This window comes from Meleagris gallopavo, chromosome 4 (assembly GCF_905368555.1).
Source record: "Meleagris gallopavo chromosome 4, MGAL_WU_HG_1.1, whole genome shotgun sequence".
Classification (NCBI taxonomy): Eukaryota; Metazoa; Chordata; class Aves; order Galliformes; family Phasianidae; genus Meleagris; species Meleagris gallopavo.
Genome location: NC_139407.1, coordinates 15175582 through 15194970, shown reverse-complemented (window position 1 = coordinate 15194970; position 19389 = coordinate 15175582). Strand labels below are relative to the sequence as shown.

Genomic DNA, 19389 nt, shown 5'->3' with positions numbered 1-19389 from the left:
ATCCCTAGACTTCTCTGTCAGTATAAGTGGCTGACTACCCATGGTAAATTGCTGGGAACTGGTGTAGTCTCAGGCTTCTAAAACAGTGGAAAACCAGTAGGGGAATGTGTGATTCCCAGTGCCTGTGAAATGTTATCCTTTCTGCTTTTGTTTAATATGTATAGCTTCCCATTTTTTTACTTTCTCCCAAGCTTACTCTGCTCTTCAGCAGACCCAATTAAAAGGCCTCTGGGGACAAATGGACCTCAGTGGCATTTCCTGTGTGCTTGGAGGAAAGCAAGATTTCTAATTGAATGAGATACAAGGGCTAAATGCCTGCAAGTCCGACTATTTGTTTGGTAAAGTTTGTATTTGAACCCTTTCTTAAGGTGGAAAGTCTAACGTTGCCTCAAATGATCATGAGTCCACTCCACCTTGAAGCTTTAGCACTCCAGCAACTCGTCCTTATCCTTGTGCTAGCACAGGCATATGCAGCTGCCTAGTGAGCTGGGTTAGGGAGTTAGTTGTCTGCAGGCTGAATGAGCCATGCATAAAGCAGTCCTTTCAGATGGATCAGTTGGCCACTGAAACAATTTTTTTTTTATTTTTTTTATTTTTTTTTTTATTTTTATTTTTGTCGGAGGAGCTCCAAAGCAGCCAGTGGCAGCTCTTGATCTCAAGCCAAGAGGTGCTTCCTCAGGTTCACAAGGAGCACATGTTTCTCTCGAGTTCTGTTGAATTTGATGCGGATGTGCCTTGCTACAGTCAGACCAGCCTTTCAGTTGTTTCACACCTCTGCAGCCAAGCCACATTTCTGTATCATCAGATCAGTTTTCAACAGGGAGAAGGAAACCGGGGAGTTCTTAGCTGTATGCATACAGACATAGCTGTTTCTTTGATTTCTCAGTACGTCATTTGTTTTTTTGTGTTTTTTTTTTCTTAATTTTACTTTAGCAGGAAGGTTGTTTAATTCTGGTACAGCAGACAGCAAAAGGCTCGGGTGGTTCTGCTGGCAGAATTGCTTTATTGTTGCTATGGGAATAGTCCCTGCATGCCTGCAGAGCTGGAGTGACTCCTGACTGTCTAGCAGTGGGGCTGTTACACATTTGTGAATGCTGAGAAATTTAAAGGATTTAAAGAATTTAACTTAAAGCAGTCTTCCATGAGTACAGCTACAGGACCAAGTAGATGTAAATGTTACCTCTGCAACTGATATGCTGTTTTACTTTTATTATCACTTTTTCACAGTGAATATCTTGCTGTAAATGACCTGCAAGTACAAGAGAGAGCTGCATACTTACTTAAAAATTTTTATTTGTTTGTTTTTAGCTCCCAGGAGGATGAGCGGCCTATGTCACCCTTCTATGTGAGGTATTTACTCAATTGTTTTAATTTATTTCTCTGGGTGGGATTGACTTGTTATTACTATTAACTGTGGGGAGTGATGCCAGACAGTCTGAGCAGGCTGTAATCAAACTGAAGATCGATTGCTAAGTTCATAATTATTGCTCAGCTAGAGGGATGAATGACTCTTCAGAGAGCCGAAAAATTTCTGCCAACTTTATATTTAAAGACAAGACTCAAGTTTCAGTGCCAGTCTTGTAAATAAATAAACAAAATTTTTAATTAGAAGATGGGCTTTGGCTTCCTGTTTTCTTCATTTTATAATATAGTTGTATTTACAACAAGCTTTCAGTCTGTGGGCATAGGAGAGATTGATGCCATGAGCTTTGAGAACTGACATCATGTGCTGTTCAGAAAGAAACCAGGAACCAGATGATGAGTCACCAGCCATACAGCAACTGTTCCTCTGATGCAGCCCGGCCAACATGGAAAAGATGGGACTACCTCAGTTCTGCCTGCCTGGAGGGAATGCAGTCTGGCTGCATTCGAACAAATAAAGTTTCTTGTTTTGCCAACTGCAGAGCAAAGCCACTGCCTGTAAAAGTGGCCTAATTCTGTTGACATCAGTCAAAGTTTGCACTGCTTACTTCAGTAGCAGGCTCAATTCCAGTGCTTTCATTTATACTTAAAGTCCAGGAGCCAGGGCAATTAACAACGAAGGGATGTAGAGGAAGAAGGGCCAGATATTGTAATTGGTTTATTTGATCTCTGTGGAGCTGAGACAAATAAAAAGAAATCCCTGTGGTGTTTTTTGTGAGAGCAGTAAGATTTGGAATTCTTACAGTAATCTCTTGTTAATTGTCTTGCATATATTCCTCTTTATCATTGTAGACTGGATTTTCCCTGAGAGATTTTTTCTAATATAGACCATAGAAAATGTGCATTTCATGCACAGTTGTAACATGCAGACTTACTTTAAAACTGCAGAACTGTGCACCAGTGAGCTGTTTATAGACTAGCCCAGTTTCGTCGTCTTGTCGGCCTTCCTGATGGCGCACCAACATTCACTGCAGTGTATTTGTGCAGATATTGTCTAATCTGTGTTTCAAAAGCTCCAAAATGTCCAAAAAGATTCTGCCTTTATCTCCAGGAAATAATTTAGTACAGATCATCCTGTCAGCAGTTTTGCCCAAGTTAAATCTCCATCCTGTCTTTCCATTAATAATAATACTCTTTTTTTTTTTTTTTTCTTGCTTGATATGCTCTTCAGATAACTGTAGGCTTTCATTACATTTCTGTCTGCCTTACTGCATAAAACTATCCTTCCAAGCTTTTTCCTAGACCGTGGAAAAATGATTCGGGAAAAGATCTCTTTAGATGTCCTTGTTGAGTTTGCTTGGGGATATAAGGAGCAAAGATTGGAATTGAAGAAGCTGGTATCAAATCAGGAAATTTCTGAGAGAGAGGGAGCAGGTTTGGAAATTCTAAATTGAGGTGTGGACATCTTAGGATGGGAAACTAAATACAGTTGTGTCTGTTGGAGTGGGAGGATGGCTTTCTGTGAAAATGTGTCATGCAATTAGGAAGGGAAAGGTCTAGAATGTACAGCTGGAACGTGAAGCAAGGATGGAGCAGCATACCTTGCAACATGAGGCTTTAGGACAAGCTTGCATCTTTTGTAGCACTGCTGAGACACAATTGCTTGTAAATAAAGCTAACAGCTTGTAGATCTTGGTTGTAAACACTTCAGAAATGTGTGCTCTTGAGGTCAGTTGCCAAGTGTAGTTAATTTGACAGGAGAGCTAGCACTGTCTGAACCATTTATGGTACTTCAACAATGGAGAATTTGAGTGCGTGATGCATTTTTTCTTTGCAGTTTTGAAAGTTAGTTGTTAAATGACCTCTCTGAATGTCTGCTTTATCTGTCTGATGATCAAATGTATTTATTGCTGCCAGTCATACTTAAGAAGTCTGAAATACTGTTTAGTAATCCTTGAAGTGAATCATGAGTGTGTAGAGAGAGTTAGGCCACTAGCCTGTTCATCCAGTAGTTTTCATAGAGGTAATTTTGCAACAAGTTAATCAAATGGGAACAAGAGCTCTTTATATTCCAAACACTGCAGAGTGCTTGGCTTTTGCCAGACTCAAGGAGGATTCTGTCTCCTGGTCGATGGGTTTTGCCAGAACCAAACTGGAGACTTGATCCTGTACAGTGTAGTACTGTATCATGTCAGCTAGCAATGGAGATGTTTCCCTTGATGTTGTTTTTATGTGTAAGACCAGTACTTGACTTATCTCCAAGTCAGAATGATCAGAATGCCACCAGTACATTATTTTTAAAAATTTTCCTGACTTAAGCTTCTGAATTGGTCTTCTGGTGTTGTGAGTTTTCTCTTTAGACGTAGTCATGACCAAGAATTGAAATGATTATCACTGTTGCTCTATAGGGAAATAAGCAATCATTAAATGTACAGAGGTGGTAAATGAGGCAAAACATGATGCAAGTTTAACAAGAGAGATGATATAAGTACCATGAAATTATTTTTCTGAAGACTTCAGAGGGAGGAAGAAAAAGATTATACATCATCTGTCTAATTTCAGCAAGTTTTTTTTTGTATTATGCCATACAGAGAAAAAGGCCTTAATACAAGACCTTAAAGATCAGTAAGAAAAGAGAGAGACCTATATATATTTTTGTGAGGAGATGAAGTAGATTGCTTGTGGAAATTGTGGTGGATTTTTTTTTTTTTCTTCTTTAGCCACTGCTGTAAAAGAATGGAATCATGCATGGAGAAGTAGGGATGTCTTTGTATGAGGCCAAGATGAGGCTTCATAAAATTTCACTAATATATATTCTAAAGATTTGAGGTTTGTGAGGATCCTTAAGGAAGTAAGCAAGCCTGTTACAAAATAGAGAAAAGAGCAGGGAAGACTTATGTACCATAAGAAATGAACTAGAGCGTACATATTTCATCTTGATTTTAGACAAAAGGAAAGGTATTTGTTAAATAGCAAAACTGGATGTGATAAAAAAAAATAACTCAGTGAATAAATTGAGGTGCATTATTAGAAATTTTGTAGTTGAATCCCTCTCCTGTTATGCGTTTGGAGGGTGAGATCAGTTTGATCCGTTTTTGAGGTGGAGTTCTGTGGTTTGAATCCATTCAGTTGCTGGTGAGCAGGGCTGTCCTTTCCTTTTCGGTATTCCCTGGTAAGATTGTTTACTCAACTATATTTAGTACTAGGCAAGGAGATTTCTGCACTGTTGAAAGAAGAGGAAAACCTTGCTGGATGACTGATTGTTCTAGGGAGTCATGCCTGAAGGGCATTTATGTTCCAAAAGCTTTTGTAATTAAACCTTGTGGAAAAGGGAGTTGCAATAGTTATATGGTGTGCTATGCATTTTTTAATTCCATTATATGAATGGGAATGTGAGTAATTATACTGAGAAACAGTATGCAGTTTCATGTAATTAAACAGCATCTGGCAAAGGCAATTCCCTATAAGCACACTTTTGCTCAACATGTGCAATGAGTTTTTAAAAGACGGAATCTACAGACGTGCTTTGTGATGGAATGTCTGCTTTGTATTTGACATGAGTCATATAGATGCTTACAGAGCAGTTTCCTCGTGAGTACATCCTGAAGTAAGGCAGAATCATATTAAGGGGAAAAAGTCAAAAGCTTTGAAGTGTGGGAGCTTCCTTGTTGATATGCAGAGTGTTAAACCAAAATTGGGATGAGAGCTATCATCACAGTTAAAGTTGAAATTTCATTAGATACCCTTGAGTTCAGGGCAAGATGTTGGGCATTTTCACCTGTTACAGCACTTCTTTTGTCTGTAAGTACTAATATCCTGTTGGAAGAATTTCATACAGCTGATTACCCTTTTAATAGTTGTTATACAAGGCAACTCATTTTACAATACGTGTCAAGCATTCCTAATATATTGGGTATGATGTTTTATTGGATTTGCTGTCATCTACATCAGAAGGTTGCCTGGCTTCTTACTGAACACTTCCTTGTTGGTGAGACATGCAGTAAGAGTTCTTAAAGTCAACAGCAGTGTGGGGCTCTTTTACCAATGGTTATGTTATGGGATGCATGCTATTGTCCTTCATCATACAGCCATTGGCTGAAAATAGGTAGAAGGCTGCTAGGTGCTTTTGTTCTCATTGTCCAGCTACTGTGTGGATCTCAGACCAAGGGACCCTTGTCATTTGGTGGAGCTGTGGGAAGCTGGGAGTCCTGATTTTATACCATGAGTCAGGAGGACTATCTCAACTAAGCACCCTATACGTTCAGTGGAAGAAGGTGATCTATTCCAGTTCGAATCAGAAGCCTAGTATGGAAGCTGTGGATGGCTCCCAGAGGAACATTTATGTTGTCTGGAGAGGATCATGCACAGACAAAGCTGTCTAAATTTGTAGAGGTGGGTTGGGTAGCATGTATGAATACCCTTCAGTGCTGTCTCTGCTTCAAACAGTAGGTGTCAGTGTGCACTCAACCTGAAATACAATACTAGTGTGCATGAAAGCAGCTGAATACTGAAGAAAACAAGGCAGTTATTTTTCTGCATAGTAAGGAAGTAAGTAATGTAAAATATAATGTACCACATTTAAAGGGAAGATTATTGGATCTGAGCTTGCAAAAGTGTGAAGATACTTAGAAACGCTGAAAGCATGTTTTCTTTTGATGGGTCTTCTCAGTAATTAAAAACACATCTCTTTATTTTTCATCTCATTATTTTCACACTTTCATGCCAACACAATCCTTCTCTTTGGGGAATGTGTGTCAGATGAAATGGTTGCCTTAATATAGATCCCATGTGGATCAGCAACATTATATCTCACAGTATGCAGCACTCATGGAAAGTGAACCATTCTTATAGCAGTAACAGTGGAAAAAAAATAATTTCCTGGGTCATGTGCTAGAATTCTGTATTACAGCGGCCTTCAGAAGTTTCTGAAGAAATTTTTAATTATTTAAATATAAAATATTTAAAGGAATTTAAATAAATATTGTCTGCTTTGCTGGAATAGCAGAATGTTATCTTTTTTACAGCTGTTATAAGGATTTCTTATTGTTATGCTTGCCCTTTTAAAAGTAAAACCAGAAATATTTTTACTTTCCCAAAAAAGCAAATGGATCATTAATAAATGTCAGCAGCGAGTGGCCTTTGTTTCACATTGCAAGTACAGCTTATGATTTAGGCAGTTCAGTATGTCCAGCAATTAATTTATTCACTCCACAAATGAAAACCCCATCTGGGAAAATACTACACCAGAAAGTCAGTTTGTTCTGGTTGATTCATACCGCGCTCTTTTAATACATGAATGCTGATAGGTTTTGCTCAATAGGGCCTTGAGTGGAAAAACAGGAGAGTTTTGATATCCAATTCAATTATTTGTTTGCTGTAACAAGATGCCCAGTACAGACCAAGCAGAGTGTGGTTATTGCGTAACATAATTCTCTAGTGCATATCCGTAAGTCTACAGTTACTAGCTGGAGTGGCAGAGATTTAATATCAGCATAAAGCTGGCAGAAAATACAACCTTTCACATACTTGAGATTGAAATGGAATGGAAAGAGAGGCCATAAAGTAAGGATTTACCTTGCGTGTGAAGCAAGACATGATCCAGAGAGGTCACCTGAGTGTGTGAGAATAGCAAAAGACTTTAGTAAACAAGCTAAATAACACTGAGAAGTGCGAAAGGTCAGACTTCCTGAAAGGAAAAGCATGAGGGTAGCAAGAATCCACTTCAAGAGTTTATAGCACTTAAAACATCTGCACTGATGCAGGTTTTTTGGCTGGCTCTCTGAAAATAAAAATCCCCAGCACTGGAAAACTTTCCTGCTGCTTCCTGTTGCAGGCAGAATATCGTTTGTATCAAAAGTCACTATTTCTCAGTGTGTTCTACAACAGGTGCATAACTTAATAAATATAATCTAGCTGTGGAGATAATTGGCTGTATCTGTCAGTGAAGTGGAGCTGACAAGAGGAGAAAATAATTAACCAAAGCACAACATGATTTCCCATTGTCCAGATGATTTGATGAACAAAGCAGCCCATCTGAGGCAGCTTCCCAGCACAATAGGGCGTGCCAAAAGGGCTCTTCTGGATGTGGCTTACTTGGCCTGCTCAGCATAAATCTAATGATGGGCTGACTTTTGCCACCCAGGAAGTTTGGAAAATGCCTCAGGATGCATCCCACATGCCTTGTTGCTGCTCTGAGCTGCGAAACCTATGGAGAGCCATGCCTATCCCTGCACATGCTAACACACTCAAGCACATCCACCTCCATCAGCAGGCAGACATGAATCTGAAAGCCTCTGAATAACTCTTTCCTCTCTATATATTTATGTATTCTAAGTGAAAGTCCTTGCTATAAAGAAATTTGGTGCAGAGTAAATAAACCAATTTAGTAGTGCATTTTAATTAAACTTCAAAATGAAACAAGGAAAGCTATGAATTGTGAAATTTAGGTCATCTGGAAAAACTCTGATTTAAAATCTGCATATTGGGGGGGGGGGAGAAAGAGAGAGAGATAATAAGAGCGTTAAAACGTCATGGGTCTAAGAACCAAGTCGCATTCAGTAAATAAGGAAGCACCACCTATAAGAGAGGTTTAATAAAACGAGAGTGTGATAGCTTACTTGCTGTCATTCACTAAGCTGGCCTGCAACTATTTATGTACTTCCTTTGTATTTATTGGTAGTTTGAAAATCACTGTATTATTGACTCTCTGACAGAATATAGTTTGAATAGGATTCTTCTAAATAGCACAAAGTAATTGTTATGCAGATTTGTCATTATGAATTAGGAAGCTTAACGTACTTAAAACTGAATTGCTGTTAGTAAAGCACACAGTAAACTGAGAATGTATTTGGGAATTACAAACACTTTTGATATTTTGTTCAAGTATTTTTTGGCAGCTTTACTGTTTGATTCTTACTACTACTTTTTGTGTTAAGAAGGTCCCCCGTGTCTTCAGTACTGATGTAAGTGGTTTGCTGATAGTGACTGTTGGTTGGCCTTGAACATTGCACATGGGGAAAACAGCATGAACTCTCATTCACATACAGTGCCTAGCAGTTCATTAGGTTTACGTGAAACAGGGCCTTGCATTTTCAAACCTATTAGAAGTAGAAGGAGAAGCTGTTTCTGGATGTTTTCTGCCTTGTCTGATGAATTGTTATACCACATCTTAGGAATGTTTTCAAAAGACTAGAATCCAAACAATCCTGTCTCCCCTTCTCTTTACCATCTTCCTGACAGGAAAACAGAGAAAGAAGGTGTGATATGAAGGATACCCCACTGAATATGGATTGCTTGTAAGCATTATAGAAAGTTGATACAGTATTAACTTACCCACACGTAGGAGCTGTAGCGATAAGATGAATTTCATATTATAATGTGGTTTAGCCTACCATGCTAGCAGCTTACTTGTTAATCCATCTTTCTGATGGACCTTATGATCTCTGGAAAGCCAGAACTTAAGACACAGTTTCAGGCTCAAAAGTGGCCAAGTAGTTTGTGTAAGTAAGTAGGAAAGCAAGGAGGATGCTTGAAATGTGAACTTCAAATTGCAAAGCCATGTAATAGTTAGTAGTCAAGATGTTGCATATGAGAAGGATCTTGCAAGTCTTTTTTTCTATGTGTAGGTTGCATGTCTGAAATCATAAGTACAGCAATTTAATACCTGTTTGTGACTCTCCCAATCATGAACTCATTCAAATAACACAGCTACTCGGGTGTTGTGTAGGCAACGTGGAATCCACTGGGAAATACGTGACTGCTTTCATGCTATGCCACAGCTCCAGGGAGCTGTGTCTGCACAGAGTGAGCAGGGCCTGGAAGGAATGAGTGTGTAGTCAGGGTATGCTGGTTCACTAAACCGAGGTGAAGGCAGTGGCTCAGTGGAGGAGAGCAGAAGCACGTGTGTCTGGTTTGCAGCTGGGGGTTGTGGGTGTGTACTCAAGGGAAGCAGAAAGGAAGCCTTTGGTTGGGGAAGGGAAGTTGGCTCTTCTGCACTGAAACAGTTTGTGAGACACTTGGAGGCTGAAAGCAGAGAATGGCCGCGTTGGCAGAAAGCACTTGGTCTTATAACCTGTCCACTCTTTTCTGGAATTTATCAGCCAATCACACTGCTAATACTGCTGATGCAGGGAGAAACCCGAATGAACCCCCTAGGCCTGCAACGTGTCTGACTTAACGTAGATCACAGGGGTAATGAATGGTCACGGGGGTCACGTGCTACCTTATCTGTAGAGCTGAGTCAGCACTGGAGCAGCAGGCGGGATAGGACATGGCTAAGCTGAGTCTGGCCCTGTGCAGAGGGAGGAGAGCAGCAGCAGCTGTGCGAGGTGGCACGTCAGCTTGTTTAGCAGCAAGCAGTGACACCTGGTATTGTGTTAGCTCTTCTGAGCCTGGGCACAGCCTGGAAGAGAAAAGGAAAAGAAGGAAGTGTGCTTTTTATTTTTAAATACATGAACATCAAAGAGCTGCAGAACTATTTTGAAGTGAAAAGACTGTTTTCCTTTTCTCCACAACTAATAGTTAAAAGTTTTTCAATATTAAGTTTGCCGTCATAAATTTTCAAGTCAGCCTCAAAAAGCAAGAACTTTTGTGATGATGTTAAAACAACCTGCTGCCACAGAAAGCTTGCGAGAAAACAAAGGCTCTGCAGTGTGTTGAAGCTGAAATACTTTCCATTAGATCTTGGAATGATGGGCACATTTGTTCTTGAGGATATTGGCATTGTCACAATGTGCCACGTCACTGTGGTAGCAATAAGTCCTGAAGGGGAAGACTTGTGGCATGTGCATGCAATCTCTAAATCTTTTCTTAGTGCTGCAAAGAACAAATGTTTTAAGGCATTGTTGCACTTAGTAGATGTAACTTTCTCCTCTTTTTATTTTACACAGCACCCACGTATCACAAGTCAATAGTAACATTCCTGCTACAGGAGAGTAAGTGTCTCTTTTACTATTTTGTAGCTTTTTTTTTTTTTTTTTTTTTTTTTAATATTTAAAGTTTTTGAAGTATTGCTGGTTATTCTTTGATTTCTCCCTAAGGGTTGCTCTTACACAAAAATAAAGGACATTGTTTCCCAAACTCTGGTATCTGCAATGATCATTTTGGTTAGGCAGATTCTGCATGCATAGAGAAGCTATTCATGCTGTCCTCATGCTCTTGTTTGCACCCTGTCCTGTCTCAGCAAAGGACACAACTTGATCTCTGCACTAATTCCAGCGCCAGTGAGAGCAACAGAGCTGATGAGTTGGCGCCCCTTCCAGAGGTTGGTGGGATTGCAGGGCTGATTCTTGTCAATACATAAAATACAGATGTGCTCATCAAGCTGAACCATAAGATTTTTTAGCAATTGCTAAGATCTTTTGACTTTTTCAGGAAATGCAGTCTCAGTAGACTTAAATCTATAGCAGCTTAGCAGCAGCTTTTGTAAATTCTCTGGAGAAGTCAGCCCAGGTGCAGATTCACATACTTACAGCTACCAAGTTGAAGATTAACCAGAATATCTTGCAAATAATATTTTTAATTGTGGAAAAAGCACTTGAAGTTATGTAGGGCATTAGGTCAGGCATGTTTGAAAAACTTTTTCTTTAGCAGACTACTTAAAGCATTGCAAGAAACATGGGTGGAGCAAGGAGACACAGAAATGTGTTTCCTAAAGACGTTTAAAAAGTAACAAGTGTCTTATTTAGATTTTGCCCATAAAAACTTCCTCTGATTAAGGAAAGAAGGAAATATAATAAGGAAATATGAGTGCCAGAATGAAGTAGATTTGGTTGTGTTGAAAGTTCGGGCGGCCTGACAGTTGTAATTGATGGAACTGCAGAGGCTCCCATGCTGTGGCTTGTGTGGAAGCTCTCTTAGTGCCAGAAGGCATGATAGCAATCTCACACCAGAGTACTCTGAGAGTAGCTGCAGGTGTGTGCATTCATGGTACGAGAACAATGCAAAAAACAGCATGAGCTCAGAGCCAGGTCTGTATTCAGTCACTGAGTGAAGTGTACAATGAGGTGCTGTTAGCATGTTTTCATCCCCCCGTGAGACAGCATTGAATCACCTTGCAGATGACTTGTTGACTTACTGAGCTACGGTTGCACTGTAGACTTGACCAGTGTCATCGTGGTTGGGTGGCAAAAAAGATCTTGTAAGAGCAAGAAATGTTAAAGTGGAGGGTAAAAGTTGAACACCAGTGTTGATGGTTGCAGTAAAGCAGCTGTTTTACAGAAGGCTCAGGGAACCCTAGAAATTTTCAAGGGCAAAATGAACTGGAAAAGCTCAGCTTCATTGAAGGATCTGAGTATCAAGTTATCTGAAGATTTTGGCTTAGCTTTTTGCAGATGTCATGGGCCCTAGTGCATTTTATACTGCCTTGCCATTGTAATAAAACATAATCCTCTGATACTCATCCTCTATGTACTGTTGCAGAGAAGGAGCTCCAGAAACTATTTGAGCTCAATTGACCTTATTTTTCGGCTTGACAGGTATTTAGAGAAGACAATCCGCTCAGCCGTGGAGCAGCATCTCTTTGATGTTCATGGCTCAGGTGGCCAGAGTTCAGAGGACTCTGAATCTGGAACATCTTCAGCCTCTTCTAATGTGTCTGCCAGGCAGAGGAGGCGACAGCACAAAGAGCAGGAGGAAGCCCGGAGAAACAGAGACATGTACGATCCTGATTTCTTCGTTTTGGAAAGTATATCTGATTAAGCGTACCTTAGTTATGTCCTCTATCTAGGCACTGCTTGGTAGTTCTCTTAAGAAATGCATTGGTCCTTGCCCTCTGTTGAAAGTACAGGCTGCAGTGCCTGTGCAGAGCTTTGTTACATCAGTGAGAGCTGAGAAATATGGAGCTTATTAGAGGTAATTGAGTGGGCCAGAGCATGATAAGAAACCAGCTATAGCAGTATAGTTGAGTTCTTAATTAAAGTATTTTGAAATGTTTCATTGCTGTATTTACTGTTTTAGTGGAAATATCCGAACAGTTGGCCCTACAGCCAGAAAAAACCATTACTTCTAAAAGCTTTTCTGAAATCAGAATGGGGCAGATTTCTCCTTCTGTATGCATAGGCACAGCTTATGTTCAGGTCTATTAAAGAGCCCTAGGAGTTCATCTGAATGTAGAAATGATCCTTTTGATTAATCAGAACCTAAGAATTTTTATCCACCGTTACATTAAATGTTATTTAGTGACAATTTTCATAAAATGTCTATCAAAGAGTAGAAATAATACATTTTTTTCCTTTTATCCTGCAGTTGTTGGGGCACATATTGGGTGGTACAAATGTGATATAAACTACCACAGCCTTAAAAAGCACATGTCCAAGGCATAGATATCTTTGAGGAATTGTAACTGGAGATTTTGCAAGCACATTGTCTAATTAGTGCTTACAGATACATCTAACTTTAAACATTGTTAAGCTAATTTTTGTAAGGACTGTGTATTCTTGGCTGCAGTATTGGATTGCTAGGATTTCAAGTTAGATTCTGAAATACAGATCTAGGCTGTTGTTCTTGGATGCTGAATTCTCCAAATCCTGTTGGATCTGCACCTTTCTTTACCAAACCACTTTTGCATAGAACCATAACCTTAGTACCTCAGGTGAATACTGCAGCTATGTTGTTTCCCAATATGTGTCAGTGTTTTGTTTTTGTTTTTAAAAAGTCCATAGTTACAAAATAAAAAAGGCATTTCAATAGTAAATGAAATATGCTGTGAAGATGGACTGGGAAATGAGCACTTGCGAGTCACCTAAGTAGCTGGCAGCAGCTCTGCAGTAGTTTTTCTTGTTTAGTAGCCCTGCTGTCAAGCTTCACAGGTAAGTAGGTCAGAGACTGGCTAGTGTACGTGTTTGGAAGCATATAGTACTGCAGGGTTTTTTTCAGCATTGTGTTACAGAGCATTACAGAGCTGCCTAGAGCACTCAAGCCTATCTTGACGCAGTTGTTCACGTTCAGTCCCTAAAGCCCAAGCCAAGAATTTAGCACATTGGAAGTTTTGAATGTTGGCTGGGTTTCAAATCATTTTCCCTGGTTCCTGTAGGTCTGGGTGCTGGCACTTCTGGGGGTGGATTGTCAAAATTCAGAAATCCTTTCAAAACTACTTCCCCCCCCCCACCCCTTTGGTTGTCAGTGACTTCATCCTCTTGCCTTGTGATAGATCACAAGAGGATTTGTAATGTCACAAGATGGGACTGCAGAATTAACATGGCTAGGAAGAGCGTTCATCACAAAAATACATACATGCAGACCCAGGCTTTGCAGACTGTGATTTCTACAGACTGTGTATGCATAATAAATCTACTTAGGACATTGTAAAAACTTTCAGAGGCAAATGGATATCTGATTATAATCCTATAATCTCTTTGCATCTTTCTTCCAGTAACCAACCCTAGAGATTTGAGATCTAGAAAATTACTGGAACTTTGTTGTTTGGTTTTTATTCTGAATACTTTGTCATGCTGGCACTGTCCAAATACTGCGGAGTAACCGTTTTCTTATCACTCTACTGCAAGTCAAGAGAAATTCTGCTGCTGTCTGTGAAAGCAAGCTTTGGAGTTGCACAGCACTGTATAAGGCAGCTGCACATAAAGTAGTTAGCAAACATTTAAGTTTTTACGTCAAATGTAAGCAGCTATTCTTTAGCCTGAGCAGGATAGTCTTAGTGAAGAATTGGATGCATTGTTTTTCTTCTGTTTCCATATATGTATGTGCCTGCTCAGTATTGCATAAAGTAGAAGACCACTAACAGATTGTGAAGAAAAGTCTGCATGCTGAAGAACCCAGCAGGATAATTATGCAGAGAAAGTTAAGCTGTATGCCAAGCCCATGAAAAACGTACACAAACCTTGCAAGCACAGAGAGCCCCAGCTATCTTGTCACATGATGGCTTCAAGGTAGTTGTCCTATCACTTTCCAGTGCAGCAGAACAGTCTTAGTTGTGTTGCTACTGCAGAGATGCTTTCCCTTCTTTATTTTGTGTAATTTCCAAATAGGAATCAATCATTTGACTGAAGCACCACTGCCTTGTTCTTGCATTTGAGAAGATGAGTAAGAGGAACGATTATATGGTGTAATGGACCAAAGGAGCTCCCTGTGTCACAACTGTGAATCAGTTTTCTATATTAAAAGTATGCGTCTTACAGGAAAATATGCTGCATATTCTCTATAAAAGTACAACATACAACAAGGAGTTAGACTAGCTTCCATCTGAAGTCAGTGGGATTCTCTGCGTTGGCTTTAATTGGAAGTGAATCAAATGTTGGCCTTGACAGCTTTCTCACCAGAAGTGTGTACACCTGGCTTTCACTCCTCAGTAGGATTTAGCATTTCACAGTGTACGTTGTTTGCTGCAGTAGGAAAAACCAGAGATACTGGTTTCATAGGGCGTAGAAGATGTTGCCGGAACTGCACCAGTCAGCATAATTCATTTCTGTATTGCTATCATAAATGTAGCGGGAGAGCATTTTAAACATTGTTTTAATGTCATTTTTTGTTTTAGGGAAGTCATCAACAAGGAGAACATTCCATCTGGTTTCAGCAATCTTGAAGACTGTATTCTAACTACTCAAGAAGTAGAAAAGTTACAAGACAGTAGCTCTGGATATCTTAATGAAAGGAATAAACCAAAACGGCAGAAATCCAGCACCAAACTTTCAGAGCTTAATGACAACCAGGATAGTCCTGTGGTAAGCTGGCATGCAGCACTGTTTGACACCTAGTATTAGGGTGGGAAAAAGAGGATTTTTTTTTTTGTTTCAGTGCACATCTGGTTTCCTCCGGTAGCCAGTAATTTAATACATGCATAATTGTCTCTTCTTGATTATGGGGAATACTGATCTCTGCACTTGTAATCTTTGTGAAGAGGAATCAAGAAGCTATTTTTCCTTTATGATCCTCTTACTCCTCTGTAGTCATTTTCTCTTTCCATGACTTTTTTCTTATGTCTTCTGCATTTAGCAAAGTATTACAGAAAAAGAAAAAGGATATAATTTCTTTTTCCTAGTCTTTCAAAACTCTTATGAGGTGATTGGAACTTCAGATACAGGATCATGTTTTAAGGTTTAGTTTATTTTTATGTTCCTGTTATAAGTTATGAAACCACAGATATCAAATGTCTTTCTGATAAGATGATAAAATGTATGTTATTCCTTTTCCCTACCGTCTATATGTTACCGTTACATTTGCAGTTTGCAAAACACTTTTGAAGCATGTTGGTCCCAAAGATTATTTTTCTAGCCAGACTTTACTGGGAAGGTATAGTGGGCACGTATATAGTGCTCTAAAAATCTGGAATACTGTGAAATTTATGCAGCATATTCTTGTGTGACCTTCACAGAAGAGAGTTTGCCAAATTCTACATGCTATAGAATAAAACTGATGTGGTCTTCTTCCCTCTCAGCCAACCAGACACTGATTATGGGCTCAGCAATTGAGAAACTGTATTTTGCTTGAGTGTGGGTTCTGCTTACAGTAGATGCACTCTGCATCCTGGTGCCTGGATCATGCAGCTACTAATAACAGTGAAAACTGTGTGAAGAGATTAGAATTCTGAACTACAGAGCATTTCCTTTTAAGTTTTAGTCTGCTCTGAGTTCCTTCTTAATGTAATATTGTGTTGTGACTCATTTTGTTTAGGTTGCAAAATTGCCGTGGTCTTAGGCTCTACGCTATGCAGAGATCCTAAAGAGAGGCAGATTTGGCTTTTCTTTGTGATGAAAAGAAGGCAAGATGCCAAGAACTGTAGACTGTACTTAGATTAACAGTCAGTATCAGTAACCTGTAATGTGATGTTTTGTGAAAGAGCATATGCTTCTTACCTTGTGTATTTGACTGTAGCTATGGGCTTGAAGGAGGCAAACATGAAGTGCTTATACGTTTTTCTGTGCTTCTACTATGTACCTACGCAGTGCACAATAGCTTCAGTGTAAATAACAATTTGATTCAGTATTTGGAGAAAGAAAGACCATCAAATGTTTCCATTAAGAGTGTAAACTGAGGACTTGAAAAACATTCCTAAAGTCTTTAAAAGTTCTTCAAGGAGATGTCCTCAAACTTACCTGTCTCTACTGGATTTTGCCCCGCCCTTCATTTTTTGGATTGTTTTTCAATTTTGAAGGGACGAAGGCTGAAAGCAATTTACAGCAAACTGACCTTGCACAAAGAGCACTTTGGTTAAGGTGATTATTCTGTCAGGATGGTCCTTGTTTGCTTTGCCAGAATTGTCACAGTGGAACTGTCAAATAGGAGCGTTGTTATGGAACAGCCTGCAGAGAATATGATGTTACTCTTTATGAAATAAAAGCACAGGCTACTCTTTAAGCTTTCATGAATGTGCTTATTTAATACTCACGTATATGAGACTGCCAGCAGGATGCAACGTGTGGTGCCTTTGCTTTCTTTTGGCTATATTTTACCCTTAAATAGGTTTTCAATAGGTTGAATTAGCTACTTGAGGTGTAACAGGACATAACCTGCTTTTGCTAATAGGGCCTTCCCATGAAAACAAGACTGTGATGTTGTTGTTTCTTCCCCACCTTTTTTAATCGTCCTTCTCTAGCAACAAAGCCTGAAAGAATATGTAGGACAGTGTGTGGAAACTCTCCCCTTAGCTGTCTAAGTGTATCTGACTCAAAAGTACAAGTCAGCAGTGGAAAAACGGTCGGTTCCATTGGTTCCAAGCAAGGGAGCACTAAAAGCTTGTAACCACACTTGAGTCACAGTAGCCAGGTTCCACTAGGAGTTGGAGAATCACATTAAGCAAGGCTAGAATGGCTGAGCCATTTAACTCTACAGGGCTGGAGGTGCAGCGGGTGAGAGGGGGCTGTGGGTGCCCCAACAACCACACTCCTCTCCACTCATTTCCTTCCTCTTCTTTAAGGCAGATTTGTCCAAATACCAGAGTATAAAACCTCCTGGTCACATGCCCAAAGTGGCAACATTCTGTTTTCAATACGTACCTCTGATGTGGTGTGTACTGTTTTATTTCTTTAAGGCTTTTTGCAAGAATGCACTCTAGCTATAGGGTTGAGGCAGTTTTGAAGCATATTTCCAGTATGAAAGAACTCAGTACCAATCCCTTCACTTCTGCTTACTATTTTTTGGTAGGTGCTCTATGACTGAGTCACTGTCAACATAAAGTAAAATAGAATTATTACATACAAATATAGTGTGTCTGACATGGTTTTATTAAAAAAGAAAAGTCCTCTGATCAATTCAGGTTAAGGTTTGATTTTTCCTGTGAATTTCACCATCGGTGAGCCACAAAGAGTACTGCTGCCTCTACGTGCAGCATTTAATTCAGTTCATATTTCTAGATTGACAGTTCTGTGTCCCCATTCTTCAGTAACTTTGAAATATCAAAATAGAACAGAAAACCTTTTAGCCTGTAGACTGAGAAATCCAAGCCGACAGTGTGTTTCGCTTATGAGATTTGTGGAAGAGTGAAACCAACAGCATAAGTCCTTTGTTTATCCATCAAAGACATACGAGAGTCCAGCTTGTCTTCACAGTACTTTCTCAGGCCCCCAGAAAACATCAGCACTAATATTGCTAATGGTTCCTAAGACAATTTCAGCACATGTTGTAATCAGTTGGATTTCTTGCTTTGCATTCATATTAGCACAGCTTAGCGTTACCTCTGTGCAGACAGTCGTGTCTGTGTGCTCCTAATGACTTGAGAAGAGACTATGGAAGGGTTTGTCTAAGAAGGAATCTTTTCTAAGATGAGCATAATGAATGCTGCTGGGAAGATGCTCTGGATTTTGGTACCTGCTCTGGTAGGACTTTTACATATCCCAGAATTGCTCTCTTGCTTTTATGTATCAGTTTGTAAAATAGGAACTGTAGGATATCATTCAGTGTTATTCTGGCAGGCATTTTGAGGTCAACTGATGAAAGAGAAAAAAGAAGCAGTGAGTAGTTGTTTCTACTGTAGGTTGTTTTATTATACATGTACAACAGGCAGTAGTCTGATTGCTGTCTTGTTTCCAGCAGTCTGGTTGGATATTTCTGCATTTGATTAATGGTCTGTGGTTTGAATCTATTTCTCTCATGTATTTCACTGCTTTAACGTTTACTGTATTGCAGAGTGTGGAAAGCTTTAGCTCATCCAGGCCTATAGACAGAACAGGACCTGATGACATGGAAGTTTTATCTGAAGAAAGGTGATTTTCTTTCTTTCTTTTGTTTTTAATTGATTAAATATATGTACACTTCATTTTCCCTGTGATTGTAGTACTCAGAGACAGAATATGAGGGTTACATTTAGTTATGCTGCAGAGCAGTGTTACCTGTTACCATGTTAGCTTCAGAATGGAATTGTATGGAGGCACTGCTCACACCATGTGGGCTCTGCCCTACGCTGGATGTCAGCATGTCTCCCGGTCTATAAGGAGCAGCACAGAAGATGCTGATGGTGCAGACTTGAAAAGAAGTTGAGCTGTAGGCATCTGAACCTGCATGCTTCTCACAGGGGACTGCACAGCAACAGATGCATGTCTCACCTGGCCTTTGGCTTGGGAGTCAGCCCCTTTCTTTGTGCTCCTACAAGAGCTGTACAATAGCTGCACTTTGCTTTCCTACTACGACATTTCTCTCTACAAATATACTTGTTGGGAGAGGTGTATTTGTCTGTAAAGGTACAAATAGCTCCTGAGAAGAAGCAAAACAGATAGCTTAGCATCTTGAACTGCTGTAGGCCAGCATCCCTTCATTCACTGAAATGTATCAGCAAATGTGGAGCATCTGAAGTATCTGAAAACTTGAGTGTCCAGGAGTCATGGTTGTTTTTATTATAAGTGTGGTTTTGTGTTTGTAATATGTTGATTGTTTTTGTTTTGTTTTGTAGCAAAGAAAGTGAAAGCGGTGAGGGTTTTTTCAGGCACTCTCAGGTTGGTAATTTTTTTTTCCCTCATTTCAGTTTTGTGGGCTCTAAATGGGCTTTTTATTGAGTAGAAACAAGTAGTTAGGCATGTTCTGTATTCCCATTGAAATGTTTTTCTCCCAGAGAAATGGGATTAGCATTTGCTCTTTCTTTCC

At 39.6% G+C, this 19389-nt stretch overlaps 1 protein-coding gene across 15 annotated transcripts in view; it reads left to right on the top strand.

Moving 5' to 3' along the window:
* Positions 1–19389, top strand: part of FAM13A (family with sequence similarity 13 member A) — a 115253-nt gene that overhangs the window by 67594 nt on the left and 28270 nt on the right. For 8 of the 15 annotated variants that reach the window (XM_085222252.1, XM_010709623.4, XM_085222254.1 and 5 more), the window contains 6 exons: positions 1309–1350; positions 10251–10295; positions 11838–12017; positions 14852–15038; positions 18439–18515; positions 19199–19241. In XM_085222252.1, the coding sequence (XP_085078378.1) occupies positions 1309–1350; positions 10251–10295; positions 11838–12017; positions 14852–15038; positions 18439–18515; positions 19199–19241 (574 nt within the window). The remainder of the gene's footprint in view (positions 1–1308; positions 1351–10250; positions 10296–11837; positions 12018–14851; positions 15039–18438; positions 18516–19198; positions 19242–19389) is intronic. The other 7 variants (XM_085222251.1, XM_085222262.1, XM_085222257.1 and 4 more) reach the window with 5 other exon arrangements.